At 43.7% G+C, this 14,984-nt stretch overlaps 2 protein-coding genes across 2 annotated transcripts; both read left to right on the top strand.

Annotated features, from left to right (window-relative positions):
• Positions 1-2,709: 2,709 nt before the first annotated feature.
• Positions 2,710-4,564, top strand: LOC110490182 (uncharacterized). The gene is made up of 4 exons (XM_090200279.1): positions 2,710-2,780; positions 2,923-3,404; positions 3,681-4,211; positions 4,333-4,564. The coding sequence occupies exons 1-4, from the start codon at positions 2,710-2,712 to the stop codon at positions 4,500-4,502; spliced, it is 1,254 nt and encodes a 417-aa protein (XP_090056405.1). The 3' UTR covers positions 4,503-4,564.
• A 4,599-nt stretch (positions 4,565-9,163) lies between these two features.
• LOC149978097 (uncharacterized) lies at positions 9,164-10,903 on the top strand. The gene has a single exon (XM_090199031.1). The coding sequence runs from the start codon at positions 10,295-10,297 to the stop codon at positions 10,901-10,903; it is 609 nt and encodes a 202-aa protein (XP_090055157.1). The 5' UTR covers positions 9,164-10,294.
• Positions 10,904-14,984: the final 4,081 nt, after the last annotated feature.

The following is a 14,984-nucleotide window of genomic DNA, read 5'->3' as shown; positions in this document are numbered from 1 at the left end:
TGAAAGAGAGACTCCAATTGGACTCCAGACTCCAGCCTGGTCTCATTGACTAGATGTAACATAGAAAATGTAAATCTGAGGACCGAGACACTACGATTTTGTATTATATGTTACGTTTGGTATGGATATATAAGACAGATAGTTACTTAAGACAAAAATGAAAGAAGGGTGTTTCGTCAGGGTGGATGGGCTGGCATATAACACGAATGTCTAGCAACCCAAAGGTTGCGGGTTCCAATCTCATCACGGCCAATTTGAGAATTTTAGCTAACTAGAAACTTTTTAACTGCTTACTAATTTTTAGCTATTTTTTCAAATACTTAGCATGTTAGCTAATCCCTTCCCCTAACACTAACCTTAACCCTTTTAGCTAATCCTTCCCCTAACCCTAACCTTTACCCTGTAACCTAACTCCTAAACGTAACCCTACACCCTAACCTAACTAATGTTAGCTAACTAGCTAGGCCTGCTGAGCATCGTTTTTCAGACCAAATCTCCTTTCTGGCTTAAACAAAGCAATCTGATCATGCTCCAGTCAAATTCACGCTACAGGGAATGCCACAAAATGGCTTCTGTAAAGCACCTATACATTGTCCAATCAACATCCACACATTGATTTAATTCTTCGCATCTTTATTAAAACAAACACACTTGTGCAATGTTCAAAAGTGTGTGAGAGATTACCATTAACGTGTGTGTATGTGTGGGGTCAAGTTTGGCTGGTCATACATTTGCAAATAGCCGAGATTGCATATTTCAGCACCAAGGGACAGCAGCGAAATCGGACTAGCGAGATCTGTCATTCAGCACCACATGGGCAGTAGACAGCGGCCATCTCATGTGAAGTTGGCACTGGGGAAATCCCATCTAATGAGAAACGAGGCCTAGGAGGCAAAAAGACTGAAGGAAAAGACTCCCACAGAAATTCTATGCTAAACTGTTTCTGCCACATTCATTTCAAATGTTACATCTTTCGATTTGTAAATAATAGGGAATACATTTGCAGATAAGTTAAACTGATTTATCAAACTACACTGTACAGCTTTAGTGTGTCTGTGCATCATAGGTACAACTGTAAGCAATTCCGTTCTCAAATGTCTGTTTAATGTGAGAAACAAAATGAAAAACAACTGTTAGACTATTACAATGCGGACTGTCATGCATTTTTATATTACCAACAAGACAACGAAGTGATGGTCTATACGCACATGGAGACATTTATAGTATACTTCCCCCACCCAGCAAAAGTTCCCACGCTGAGCGATACTTTTTTACTAAACTATTATGCATATAATCCAAGTCATACGTTTAGTGTCATTGATACTCTTATTTTTAACCAATTAGCGTTGCAAGTGTACCTTATCTCAGTTCAGAGCTAGGAAATATTGGAATAACGTGCTTAAGAGGACTGACACAACAGGATAACACAACAACCACATTTTCAATTGACAATCATTGCTTTAAATAGTTACAGTTAATAGATTTGTATAGGCATTGGTAAACAATTAATTTCACTTGTAAACCAAGGTTGGATAAGTAGGTCTAAGCAACATGTAGCTGGATACTCGCGTCATGAATCGAAATAGGTTCCAATCCTCATATATACACATTATGACAAAATAAAGAGCTTAATCTATTTATAAAGGTTCTACACATTCCATTTCTCCATAGCAATAGAATGTAAACATTCTATTTCGTGCCAAACATTGCCTAACACTCAATTCTAAGTGCAGGATATTGGACGACTCCACAGTAATTGATCATTCGTGACTTTAACTTATCCCTGTTATCTCTAGAGCATCTCGTATATCTATAGCGCTGCGTTTCTACCCCATTTTACCATGGATAGGGTTTGGTGCATTCCGGAGTTCAATTATGGTCCCACAAAGGTAATCTTTGGAGATATTCATTTTAGCATACTGTAAATACCTGTGCACAATATGCATAACAAAGCATCATTATTGTCATTCTCTTCAAAGGAATTCTGTAGAAGCAGCCTTTATTTTCAGACTCTGCAAGCCTGCTGGGAGGAAACATATTACAATAAACAGGTAAGATTCATCCCCCCAAAAAACATAAACAACAGAAAGAGAGTTGTATTTCAAGACAGTTTAGAGAAGATGGTCATAAGAGTTCTTAATAACACTCGCAAAATGTGATGCATGAACAGTTGTGAAATGTTGTGAGAGGCCCTTCAGAATGCACATGATATGGTATTTCGTGGCACTGTCTCACACCTTACCTCATCTTGCAGAAGAAGCTCATGGTCCACTATCTGCTGCTCCAGAGTCAAGGCCAGGTGCCGCACCATGTCACCACGGAGCACATGAGCGGCTGGCTGGTGTCTCAGGGCAAAAAATCCCTTAGGGAGAGGTGAGTACCACGTCATCACTCACCTTCACTGCCATTCCCTGCCACCAGCAGCACTCCAAGAGGTGTGGGTAAAATAAACAACAGAAAAATCGGAAGCCAGGAAAGTTGAATTGCTCTGTGTTTTATTTTAAGGGTGTGGAAGGAAACCCTGGAGGAGGGGAATGACCGCGCTCGGCTGGTAAGACAATGAGAGTTAGACACATATTACAAGTCAGTGAGCTCTTTACTAGCATTTCAACAACTAGTTAGTACAGCAGAATAGATATGTTGTGAAATTTCACTAATCGGACTTCCTGTTTCCTACGGCAGACCTGGGAAGTCAACACTTGCCTAAAAATGATAGACATAGAGCACGAGGCTGTCTGCAAGCTCCGCCGCTCCTTGCACTCCACCTCGCCAGCTGACATGTGAGTTCCATGTACTGCCCTGCATATGACTTGATCCATTTATCTACACATCTGTAACTATGCAGAAACAGACTAAGACAGTGTTCTCTGTGAGCACATTGCGCATCGTTTAGCTTTGTCTTCTCCTTTTTGTTGATTTCAGCGACCCTAAGGTCCACAGCATTGTGGAAAGAGCTGTAAGGAGCATTATGGGCGAGCTGTCCAATGAGCCCCGTAGCAACCTGCTCAGCCCATCCCAGGTGGTTGTGGAGGTGGTGCCCAGGCTCCTCCTGGCCCTGTGGCTTCAGCCAAAGGAAGGCCATTCAGGGCACCCAATCCTAATAAGCGGGATGGCCGTGGGCATGGTGGCGGCCGTAGTGGAGAAGCTCTCCAGCATGTTAAAGGCCCCTTCTCCTCAAATCCCTTTCTCCCGCGCTGCGGCTTTTGAATCTGTCTGGTCAATCCTCGGGAGAATCAGTCAGTCCTTCTCCACGGATGACCTCCAGAGCCCATTTTATGTGAGATCTGTCTGTGCCTTTGTGGCTGACGAGGTACAGAGCTGCTTCCAGCCCCCTGCAGCCACCTTACCAGTCCTCCCTGTCGTGGCCGCGGCCATCTCCACCACACCTCCAGACATCCTAGCAGGTGAGTAGCAATGATAGAGAGCACTCTGACAGATGCCTGTTGTGATGACATCTCGGTGACTTGTAGTAGTAGAGCTCATCAGGATTGTTGTTGTCACTCCTAACACAGAGGCAGACCCGGCTTCTTCCGACATGGAGGTTGTGAATATCAACGCTAACACAGAGGCAGACCAGGATTCAGCCCACTTGGAGGTTGTGGACATCACCGCTAACATAGAGGCAGACCAGGCGTCTTCCCACCTGGAGGTTGTGGACATCACCGCTAACATAGAGGCAGACTCTGCTTCTTCCCACCTTGAGGTTGTGGACATCACCCATAACACACAGGCAGACTCTGCTTCTTCCCACCTTGAGGTTGTGGACATCACCCATAACACACAGGCAGACACGGCATCTTCCCACTTGGAGGTTGTGGACATAACACGTAAGGCAGAGGCAGACCCGGCCTGTTCCTATCTGGAAGTTGCGGACATCGGCCCTAAAACAGAGGCAGACAGAGCTTGTTCCCACTTGGAGGTTGTGGAAATCACCCCTAAGACAGAGGCAGACCCAGCTAATTCACACCTGGAGGTTCAGGACATCACCCCTAAGACACAGCAAGATCCAGCTTCTTCCCACCTTGAGGTTGTGAACATCACCCGTAACAAAGAGGCAGATCCGGCTTCTTTCCACCTAAATGTTGTGGACATCACCCCTAATAGAGAGGCAGAGCCCATCTCTTCCCTCTTGGAGGTTGTGGATGTCACACCTGAAGAAAGGACTCTCAAGATGGCCGTCTTCACCACTCTGCCAACTGACATCCAAGCAGGTGAGTAACACTGACAGGTGCCGTTTGTCATGACATCTTAGTAGAACCTTTCAACTGGCCAGTGTTTAGAACCTACGGTTTGCACTTGTTTACATTCTGTCCCTCTTTTCTCCCTTTCCAGAGGATGTTGCTGTGGTCATCCCAGTTGTCACCCCACACGTCACCAAGGATGTGACACTGGATGTTCCATGCAGAGCTGCATGCAAAGGGAAAGTCCGCCAATTTTTTTTCAGGCTTTGGAGGGCAGTGTGCTGCTGCGCCTGCCACAAGGAAGAGGAGGAACAACATTAGTTATTCATCAGACCTTCAGAAATGGGATTGAACCATAGACCATTAAATTATTCACATTATAATAATTGGATTCAATTCTGCTTTTCCTGTTTACTACTTAATTTCAGAACATTTCTATAAACTTTAACTTTGCAAGTGTGGAGTAGGTTGTGTAAATAAGTGGGAAACATCCCAATTTTAATGCTTTTAATCATTTACTTACTACATGTAAACAAAACAAAAAAAGTAGTATTTGACAACAACAAAAAACGGAGGGAGCTCAACCAACGTTGAGTTGAGGTGCAACCAAAACCTTTAATCATCATAGAAAAAGCGCAACTCTTGTGCACTATAAAAAATGCATTGTTTTATTCAAGCAAGGTTAAAAGATGAACATTTTGACCTAATCTATGACAATATGCAAGTTGAGTTAGCCCAGGAAAAGGGTGACCCAGACTCACCCTGGTTCTTGAGGGTTGCAGACAGTGAAAAGATATCATTAAGTAAATGGGACTTTTCAAATCTTGAATAAAAATCTTTAATGAACATGAATTTAAATACAACTGACTTGAAGATCAGAGCAGGCTGTTTGACTGGCTAGCCCTGAAAGCCCTCTGCCCCTACCACTGTGTGGTTCATCTCAGCCAAGAGGTTGTGTGGGTTGTCTTTCTCTCTGTGGGTGTGAATCACTATGACCTCTCCCTCAGCCTGCCAGTTGGCCTGATCAGAAGGCTTGTCATCTCTTTCCTTGCTCACATGAGCAGGAAGAATGGCATCTGGGGTAACCTCCTCCTCTCCCACCTCTCCCTACTGTCTGTGTTCGACTGAGGTCACTCGTTCTCTCTCCCTGGGTGTCGGATAGTTCCTCCTCCACTGTGTCTTTGTGAGCTTGAAGGGAGTTATCCTGTTCTGGCTACCTCTTTAGGGGTGTGCACCTTAAATCTTTTTCGGTTTGTTGGGGGGTTCAGTTGTTTTGGGGAGAGTCTGAAATTCGATCTCTAGCAATGAGTGTGGGGGCTGTCCTGTGGGGGTGTCCCAATCACTCCTAAACTGTAATGACTGCGATGATGAAAAAGTAGGAGGAGCCACCGATACATGTGATGAGGGCAAGGAAGATCACTCTGCAACGACAGGATAGGACACATCACAACACTGCTGCTCATTCATATTCAAACCCACTATAGACTATGCATGGACTCATTGGCGCGCTCCCCCCCACACACACACAATGAACTTACCTGTACATATCAGAATCATACATTCAACGGCCACCTCTTCCACAACATTTCTTGATCCCCCACCTCAAACATGTTGAGTCAATACCAGATGCTGGAAAGGTGCTGGAATGCAGGTGCAGAAGGGCCTAGTATGTAATGATGTGATACCATGCGTACCCCATATCCTGTGTTTGTGTTGATGTTTTTGTATTGAACCTTTATTTAAACAGGGAGTCACATTGAGATTAAACATCTATTTTACAAGAGTATCATATTGTCATATTGAACTACCAGAGAGACCCTTCTCTACATAGGAATTGTGTACAAAAATTTCCATACATCAAAAATAATACTTTGCCAATCAGATAAGGCCCCAACAAGGCCCACGTTAATGGTTGAAAGTAACTTATGTCAGTGCGAATGAGTAACACTGAGTGTATAAAACATTAAGAACACCTGCTCTTTCCATGACGACCAGGTGAATCCAGATGAAAGCTATAATCCCTTAGAGACGTCACTAGTTAAATCAGTGTAGATAGAGATAGTTTAAAAAATAAATACTGTAAGGCTTGAGACAATTGAGACATGGATTGTGTATGTGTGCCATTCAGAGGGTGAATAAGAAAGAGAAAATATTTACGTGCCTTTCAACAGGGCATGGTAGTAGGTGCCAGGGGCACCAATTTGTGTCAAGAACTGACTGCAAAGCTGCTGATTTTTTATGCTCAACAGTTTCCAGTCTGTATTAAGAATGTGCACCACTCAAAAGACACAGCCAACTTGACACAACTGTGGGAAGCATTGGAGTCAACATGGGCCAGCATCCCTGTGAATGTTTTGTACACTCAGGACATTATTAATAATACGGTGTTCGTTCCGTATCCTGTAAAGCTGCAGCAGACTGCGAGGCAGGGGAAGGTGTAGGTGATGCCGTTGACTGAGCACACAGGGTCCCACTCCCAAGCCAAGCAGGGGCAGTCTCGTTAAATTCCAGGGATCCTGGAGGACAGAGAAAATGGCTGGCAATAATGTTTAAATGATTGTTGCTGAACTATCATTGACATAGGCACAGTGACAAAACAGCCAGGAATCCTGGCTCAGTAACAACCATACTGTATATTCCCACAAGAGGCACAGTGACAATGGTAGGCACAATCCCATGTGTGTTTTGGTCTAACTCTAACTCAACCTCTTCAGTAGACCTCCCAGGAATATCTCCACCGCACCCACAGGCAGGTTCAATACACCAGGAGAAGTTATAATCACATCTAGTGTTACCAGTGTGCTGGAGTTTCATTTCCACTCATGTTCAACAAACCTACAGGGAATGGGAGATAACCAAAAAGTTGTATTTAATGTAATTCAACATCAATGCTGACAGGAGGAAACATTTCAGTTGGAGCATGTCCAGGTTTCTATGGCTGTGTTTAGACAGCCCAATTCAGATATTTTTTTGAGTAATTCAGGGATGCAAACTGGTGAGGGCCCAAAAAGGTGAAACATTCTAAAGTATCCACAATAGGGGGAAGGCAGGTTTTAACTAATTAAACAACAAAGACTATGATCTACATTATCAGTGTGTTATCAGTGTGTCTCTGTGTGTAAAATAAAACCTGGTTAATGTGAATGTAAGTCTTGACGCCTCATTTTCACCCAATTCTCTCATTCTGAAAATGAACCACAACGTTACTGTATTTGATCAGCTAAGTTGGATAATGTTGTTCAACATTTCTCTGGCTAGCTAACGCGGAGAATTCGATCCAACTAGCAAGATACTTGGTGCTGAAATTCTTGGATATTTCAGCACCATGGACAACAGCGAAATCGGTAAAGCGAAATCTGTCATTCAGCACCACATGACAGTAGACAGCGGCCATCTCATGTGAAGTTGGCACTGGGGAAATCCCATCTAATGAGAAACGAGGCCTAGGAGGCAAAAAGATTGAAGGAAAAGACTCCCACAGGAATTCTATGCTAAACTGTTCTGCCACATTCAATTCAAATGTTACATCTTTTGATGTGTAAATAATAGGGAATACATCTGCAAACAATTTAAACTGATTAATCAAACTACACTGTACAGCTTTAGTGTGTGTGCAGCATACGTACAACTGTAAGCAATTCCGTTCTCAAATGTCTGTTTAATGTGAGAAACAAAATGAAAAACAACTGTTAGACTATTACAATGCGGACTGTCATGCATTTGTATATTACCAACAAGACAACGAAGTGATGGTCTTTACGCGCCATGGAGACATAACGGAGACTTCCCCCACACCAAAAGTTCCCCCGCTGAGCGATATTATTTACTACACTATTATGCATATAATCCAAGTCATACGTTTAGTGTCATTCCTACTCTTATTTTTAACCAATTAGCGTTGCAAGTGTACCTTATCTCAATTCAGAGCTCGGAAATATTGGAATAACGTGCTTGAGGACTGACACAACAGGATAAGACAACAACCACATTTTCAATTGACAATCATTGCTTTAAATATATATGGTTAATAGATTTGTATAGGCATATATAAACAATTAATTTCACTTGTAAACCAAGGTTGGATAAGTAGGTCTAAGCAACATGCAGCTGGATACTCCCGTCATGAATCGACACAGGTTCCAATCCTCATATATACACATTATGACTAAATAAAGAGCTTAATCTTTCAAGACATAAAGACATAGAAGCATACCCATTTATAAAAGGTTCTACACATTCCATTTCTCCATAGCAATAGAATGTAAACATTCTATTTCGTGCCAAACATTGCCTACAACTCAACTCTAAGTGCAGCATATTGGACGACTCCACAGTAATTGATCATTCGCGACTTTAACGTATCCCTGTTATCTCTAGAGCATCCCGTATATCTATAGCGCTGCGTTTCTACCCCATTTTACCATGGATATGATTTGGTGCATTCCGGAGTTCACTTATGGTCCCACAAAGGTAATCTTTGGAGATATTCATTTTAGCATACTGTAAAAGCCTGTGCACAATGTGCATAACAAAGCATCATTATTGTCATTCTCTTCAAAGCAATTCTGCAGAAGCAGCCTTTATTTCCAGACTCTGCAGGCCTGCTGGGAGGAAACATATTACAATAAACAGGTAAGATTCATCCCCCAAAAAACATAAACAACAGAAAGAGAGTTGTATTTCAAGACAGTTTAGAGAAGATGGTCATAAGAGTTCTTAATAACACTCGCAAATTGTGATGCATGAACAGTTGTGAAATGTTGTGAGAGGCCCTTCAGAATGCACATGATATGGTATTTCATGGCACTGTCTCACACCTTACCTCATCTTGCAGAAGAAGCTCATGGTCCACTATCTGCTGCTCCAGAGTCAAGGCCAGGTGCCACACCATGTCACCACGGAGCACATGAGCGGCTGGCTGGTGTCTCAGGGCAAAAAATCCCTTAGGGAGAGGTGAGTACCACGTCATCACTCACCTTCACTGCCATTCCCTGCCACCAGCAGCACTCCAAGAGGTGTGGGTAAAATAAACAACAGAAAAATCGGAAGCCAGGAAAGTTGAATTGCTCTGTGTTTTATTTGAAGGGTGTGGAAGGAAACCCTGGAGGAGGGGAATGACCTCGCTCGGCTGGTAAGACAATGAGAGTTAGACACATATTACAAGTCAGTGAGCTCTTTACTAGTATTTCAACAACTAGTTAGTACAGCAGAATAGATATGTTGTGAAATTTCACTAATCGGACTTCCTGTTTCCTACGGCAGACCTGGGAAGTCAACACTTGCCTAAAAATGATAGACATAGAGCACGAGGCTGTCTGCAAGCTCCGCCGCTCCTTGCACTCCACCTCGCCAGCTGACATGTGAGTTCCATGTACTGCCCTGCATATGACTTGATCCATTTATCTACACATCTGTAACTATGCAGAAACAGACTAAGACAGTGTTCTCTGTGAGCACATTGCGCATCGTTTAGCTTTGTCTTCTCCTTTTTGTTGATTTCAGCGACCCTAAGGTCCACAGCATTGTGGAAAGAGCAGTAAGGAGCATTATGGGCGAGCTGTCCAATGAGCCCCGTAGCAACCTGCTCAGCCCATCCCAGGTGGTTGTGGAGGTGGTGCCCAGGCTCCTCCTGGCCCTGTGGCTTCAGCCAAAGGAAGGCCATTCAGGGCACCCAATCCTAATAAGCGGGATGGCCGTGGGCATGGTGGCGGCCGTAGTGGAGAAGCTCTCCAGCATGTTAAAGGCCCCTTCTCCTCAAATCCCTTTCTCCCGCGCTGCGGCTTTTGAATCTGTCTGGTCAATCCTCGGGAGAATCAGTCAGTCCTTCTCCACGGATGACCTCCAGAGCCCATTTTATGTGAGATCTGTCTGTGCCTTTGTGGCTGACGAGGTACAGAGCTGCTTCCAGCCCCCTGCAGCCACCTTACCAGTCCTCCCTGTCGTCGCCGCGGCCATCTCCACCACACCTCCAGACATCCTAGCAGGTGAGTAGCAATGATAGAGAGCACTCTGACAGATACCTGTTGTGATGACATCTCGGTGACTTGTAGTAGTAGAGCTCATCAGGATTGTTGTTGCCACTCCTAACAGAGGCAGACCCGGCTTCTTCCCACATGGAGGTTGTGGACATCACCGCTAACACAGAGGCAGACCCGGCTTCTTCCCACCTGGAGGTTGTGGACATCACCATTAACACAGATGCAGACTCGGCGTCTTCCCACCTTGAGGTTGTGGACATCACCTCTAGCATAGAGGCAGACCCGGCTTCTTCCCACCTGGAGGTTGTGGACATCACCCATAACACACAGGCAGACACGGCATATTCCAACCTGGAGGTTGTGGACATAACATGTAAGACAGATGCAGACCCGGCCTGTTCCCACCTGGAAGTTGCGGACATCGGCCCTAAAACAGAGGCAGACAGAGCTTGTTCCAAATTGGAGGTTGTGGAAATCCCCCCTAATTCACACCTGGAGGTTCAGGACATCACCCCTAAGACACAGCAAGATCCGGCTTCTTCCCACCTTGAGGTTGCGAACATCACCCGTAACAAAGAGGCAGATCCGGCTTCTTTCCACCTAAATGTTGTGGACATCACCCCTAATAGAGAGGCAGAGCCCATCTCTTCCCTCTTGGAGGTTGTGGATGTCACACCTGAAGAAAGGACTCTCAAGATGGCCGTCTTCGCCACTCTGCCAACTGACATCCAAGCAGGTGAGTAACACTGACAGGTGCCGTTTGTCATGACATCTTAGTAGAACCTTTCAACTGGCCAGTGTTTAGAACCTACGGTTTGCATTTGTTTACATTTTGTCCCTCTTTTCTCCCTTTCCAGAGGATGTTGCTGTGGTCATCCCAGATGTCACCCCACACGTCACCAAGGATGTGACACTGGATGTTCCATGCAGAGCTGCATGCAAAGGGAAAGTCCGCCAATTTTTTTTCAGGCTTTGGAGGGCAGTGTGCTGCTGCGCCTGCCACAAGGAAGAGGAGGAACAATATTAGTTATTCATCAGACCTTCAGAAATGGGATTGAACCATAGACCATTAAATTATTTGCATTATAATAATTGGATTCAATTCTGCTTTTCCTGTTTACTACTTAATTTCAGAACATTTCTATGAACTTTCACTTTGCAAGTGTGGAGTAGGTTGTGTAAATAAGTGGGAAACATCCCAATTGTAATGCTTTTAATAATTTACTTACTACATGTAAACAAAACAAAAAAAGTAGTGTTTGACAACAACAAAAAACGGAGGGAGCTCAACCAACGTTGAGTTGAGGTGCAACCAAAACCTTTAATCATCATAGAAAAAGCGCAACTCTTGTGCACTACAAAAAATGCATTGTTTTATTCAAGCAAGGTTAAAAGATGAACATTTTGGCCTAGTCTATGACGATATGCAAGTTGTGTTTGCCCAGGAAAAGGGTGACCCAGACTCACCCTGGTTCTTGAGGGTTGCAGACAGTGAAACTAAATCATTAAGTAAATGGGACTTTTCAAATCTTGAATAAAAATCTTTAATGAACATGAATTTAAATACAACTGACTTGAGGATCAGAGCAGGCTGTTTGACTGGCTAGCCCTGAAAGCCTTCTGCCTCTAACTCTGTGTGGTTCATCTCAGCCAAGAGGTTGTGTGGGTTGTCTTTCTCTCTGTGGGTGTGAATCACTATGACCTCTCCCTTGGCCTGCCTGTTGGCCTGATCAGAAGGCTTGTCATCTCTTTCCTTGCTCACATGAGCAGGAGGAATGGCATCTGGGGTAACCTCCTCCTCTCCCTGCTGTCTGTGTTCGACTGAGGTCACTCGTTCTCTCTCCCTGGGTGTTGGATAATTCCTCCTCCACTGTGTTGGATAATTCCTCCTCCACTGTGTCTTTGTGAGCTTGAAGGGAGTTATCCTGTTCTGGCTACCTCTTTAGGGGTGTGTACCTTGAATCTCTTTCGGTTTGTTGGGGGGGTTCAGTTGTTTTGGGGAGAGTCTGAAGTTCGATCTCTAGCAATGAGTGTGGGGGCTGTCCTGTGGGGGTGTCCCCCTCCCTCCTAAACTGTAATGACTGCGATGATGAAAAAGTAGGAGGTGCCACCGAGACATGTGATGAGGGCAAGGAAGATCACTCTGCAAGGACAGGATAGGACACATCACAACACTGCTGCTCATTCATATTCAAACCAACTATAGACTATGCATGCACTCATTGGCGCGCTCCCCCCCACACACACACAATGAACTTACCTGTACATATCAGAATCATACATTCAACGGCCACCTCTTCCACAACATTTCTTGATCCCCCACCTCAAACATGTTGAGTCAATACCAGATGCTGGAAAGGTGCTGGAATGCAGGTGCAGAAGGGCCTAGTATGTAATGATGTGATACCATGCGTACCCCATATCCTGTGTTTGTGTTGATGTTTTTGTATTGAACCTTTATTTAAACAGGGAGTCACATTGAGATTAAACATCTATTTTACAAGAGTATCATATTGTCATATTGAACTACCAGAGAGACCCTTCTCTACATAGGAATTGTGTACAAAAATTTCCATACATCAAAAATAATACTTTGCCAATCAGATAAGGCCCCAACAAGGCCCACGTTAATGGTTGAAAGTAACTTATGTCAGTGCGAATGAGTAACACTGAGTGTATAAAACATTAAGAACACCTGCTCTTTCCATGACGACCAGGTGAATCCAGATGAAAGCTATAATCCCTTAGAGACGTCACTAGTTAAATCAGTGTAGATAGAGATAGTTTAAAAAATAAATACTGTAAGGCTTGAGACAATTGAGACATGGATTGTGTATGTGTGCCATTCAGAGGGTGAATAAGAAAGAGAAAATATTTACGTGCCTTTCAACAGGGCATGGTAGTAGGTGCCAGGGGCACCAATTTGTGTCAAGAACTGACTGCAAAGCTGCTGATTTTTTATGCTCAACAGTTTCCAGTCTGTATTAAGAATGTGCACCACTCAAAAGACACAGCCAACTTGACACAACTGTGGGAAGCATTGGAGTCAACATGGGCCAGCATCCCTGTGAATGTTTTGTACACTCAGGACATTATTAATAATACGGTGTTCGTTCCGTATCCTGTAAAGCTGCAGCAGACTGCGAGGCAGGGGAAGGTGTAGGTGATGCCGTTGTCTGAGCACACAGGGTCCCACTCCCAAGCCAAGCAGGGGCAGTCTCGTTAAATTCCAGGGATCCTGGAGGACAGAGAAAATGGCTGGCAATAATGTTTAAATGATTGTTGCTGAACTATCATTGACATAGGCACAGTGACAAAACAGCCAGGAATCCTGGCTCAGTAACAACCATACTGTATATTCCCACAAGAGGCACAGTGACAATGGTAGGCACAATCCCATGTGTGTTTTGGTCTAACTCTAACTCAACCTGTTCAGTAGACCTCCCAGGAATATCTCCACCGCACCCACAGGCAGGTTCAATACACCAGGAGAAGTTATAATCACATCTAGTGTTACCAGTGTGCTGGAGTTTCATTTCCACTCATGTTCAACAAACCTACAGGGATTGGGAGAGAACCAAAAAGTTGTATTTAATGTAATTCAACATCAATGCTGACAGGAGGGAACATTTCAGTTGGAGCATGTCCAGGTTTCTATGGCTGTGTTTAGACAGCCCAATTCAGATCTTTTTTTGAGTAATTCAGGGATGCAAACTGGTGAGGGCCCAAAAAGGTGAAACATTCTAAAGTATCCACAATAGGGGGAAGGCAGGTTTTAACTAATTAAACAACAAAGACTATGATCTACATTATCAGTCTCTGTGTGTAAAATAAAACCTGGTTAATGTGAATGTAAGTCTTGACGCCTCATTTTCACCCAATTCTCTCATTCTGAAAATGAACCACAACGTTACTGTAGAGGGAAAACATTAGTTCATAGATGGTAAGTTCGTTAACATTTCACACAGATTGCCAGGGTCCAGTAAGCAACTACGTTAACAATATAACTTGAGGAACGGCAAGAAGTCGTATACCAGTTAATACTATAGCGAGTTGGTTCGTTTACTAACGTTAGCTTATACGATGTTGTAACGTTCCTGTTAGCTAGTTGTCTGACTTCATTACCCAGCTAATTCTCACACCATAAACTCAATTATTTGATCAGCTAAGTTGGATAATGTTGTTCAACATTTCTCTGGCTAGCTAACGCGGAGAATTCGATCCAACTAGCAAGATACTTGGTGCTGAAATTCTTGGATATTTCAGCACCATGGACAACAGCGAAATCGGTAAAGCGAAATCTGTCATTCAGCACCACATGACAGTAGACAGCGGCCATCTCATGTGAAGTTGGCACTGGGGAAATCCCATCTAATGAGAAACGAGGCCTAGGAGGCAAAAAGACTGAAGGAAAAGACTCCCACAGGAATTCTATGCTAAACTGTTCTGCCACATTCATTTCAAATGTTACATCTTTCGATTTGTAAATAATAGGGAATCCATTTGCAAATAATTTAAACTGATTTATCAAACTACACTGTACAGCTTTAGTGTGTCTGTGCATCATACGTACAACTGTAAGCAATTCCGTTCTCAAATGTCTGTTTAATGTGAGAAACAAAATGAAAAACAACTGTTAGACTATTACAATGCGGACTGTCATGCATTTGTATATTACCAACAAGACAACGAAGTGATGGTCTTTACGCGCCATGGAGACATAACGGAGACTTCCCCCACACCAAAAGTTCCCCCGCTGAGCGATATTATTTACTACACTATTATGCATATAATCCAAGTCATACGTTTAGTGTCATTCCTACTC

This window comes from Oncorhynchus mykiss, chromosome 15, assembly GCF_057628025.1.
Source record: "Oncorhynchus mykiss isolate SJ-2025 chromosome 15, ASM5762802v1, whole genome shotgun sequence".
Lineage (NCBI taxonomy): Eukaryota > Metazoa > Chordata > Actinopteri > Salmoniformes > Salmonidae > Oncorhynchus > Oncorhynchus mykiss.
Note: the sequence above shows the minus strand (reverse complement) of the source record. Positions and strands in the feature narration are given on the sequence as shown.

Coding starts and splice junctions, on each gene's coding strand:
- LOC110490182 (XM_090200279.1), top strand. CDS start 2,710: ATGATAGACATAGAGCACGAGGCTGTCTGCAAGCTCCGCCGCTCCTTG. Junction 2,781..2,922: donor TCCACCTCGCCAGCTGACAT/GTGAGTTCCATG, acceptor TGTTGATTTCAG/CGACCCTAAGGTCCACAGCA. Junction 4,212..4,332: donor GCCAACTGACATCCAAGCAG/GTGAGTAACACT, acceptor CTCCCTTTCCAG/AGGATGTTGCTGTGGTCATC.
- LOC149978097 (XM_090199031.1), top strand. CDS start 10,295: ATGGAGGTTGTGGACATCACCGCTAACACAGAGGCAGACCCGGCTTCT.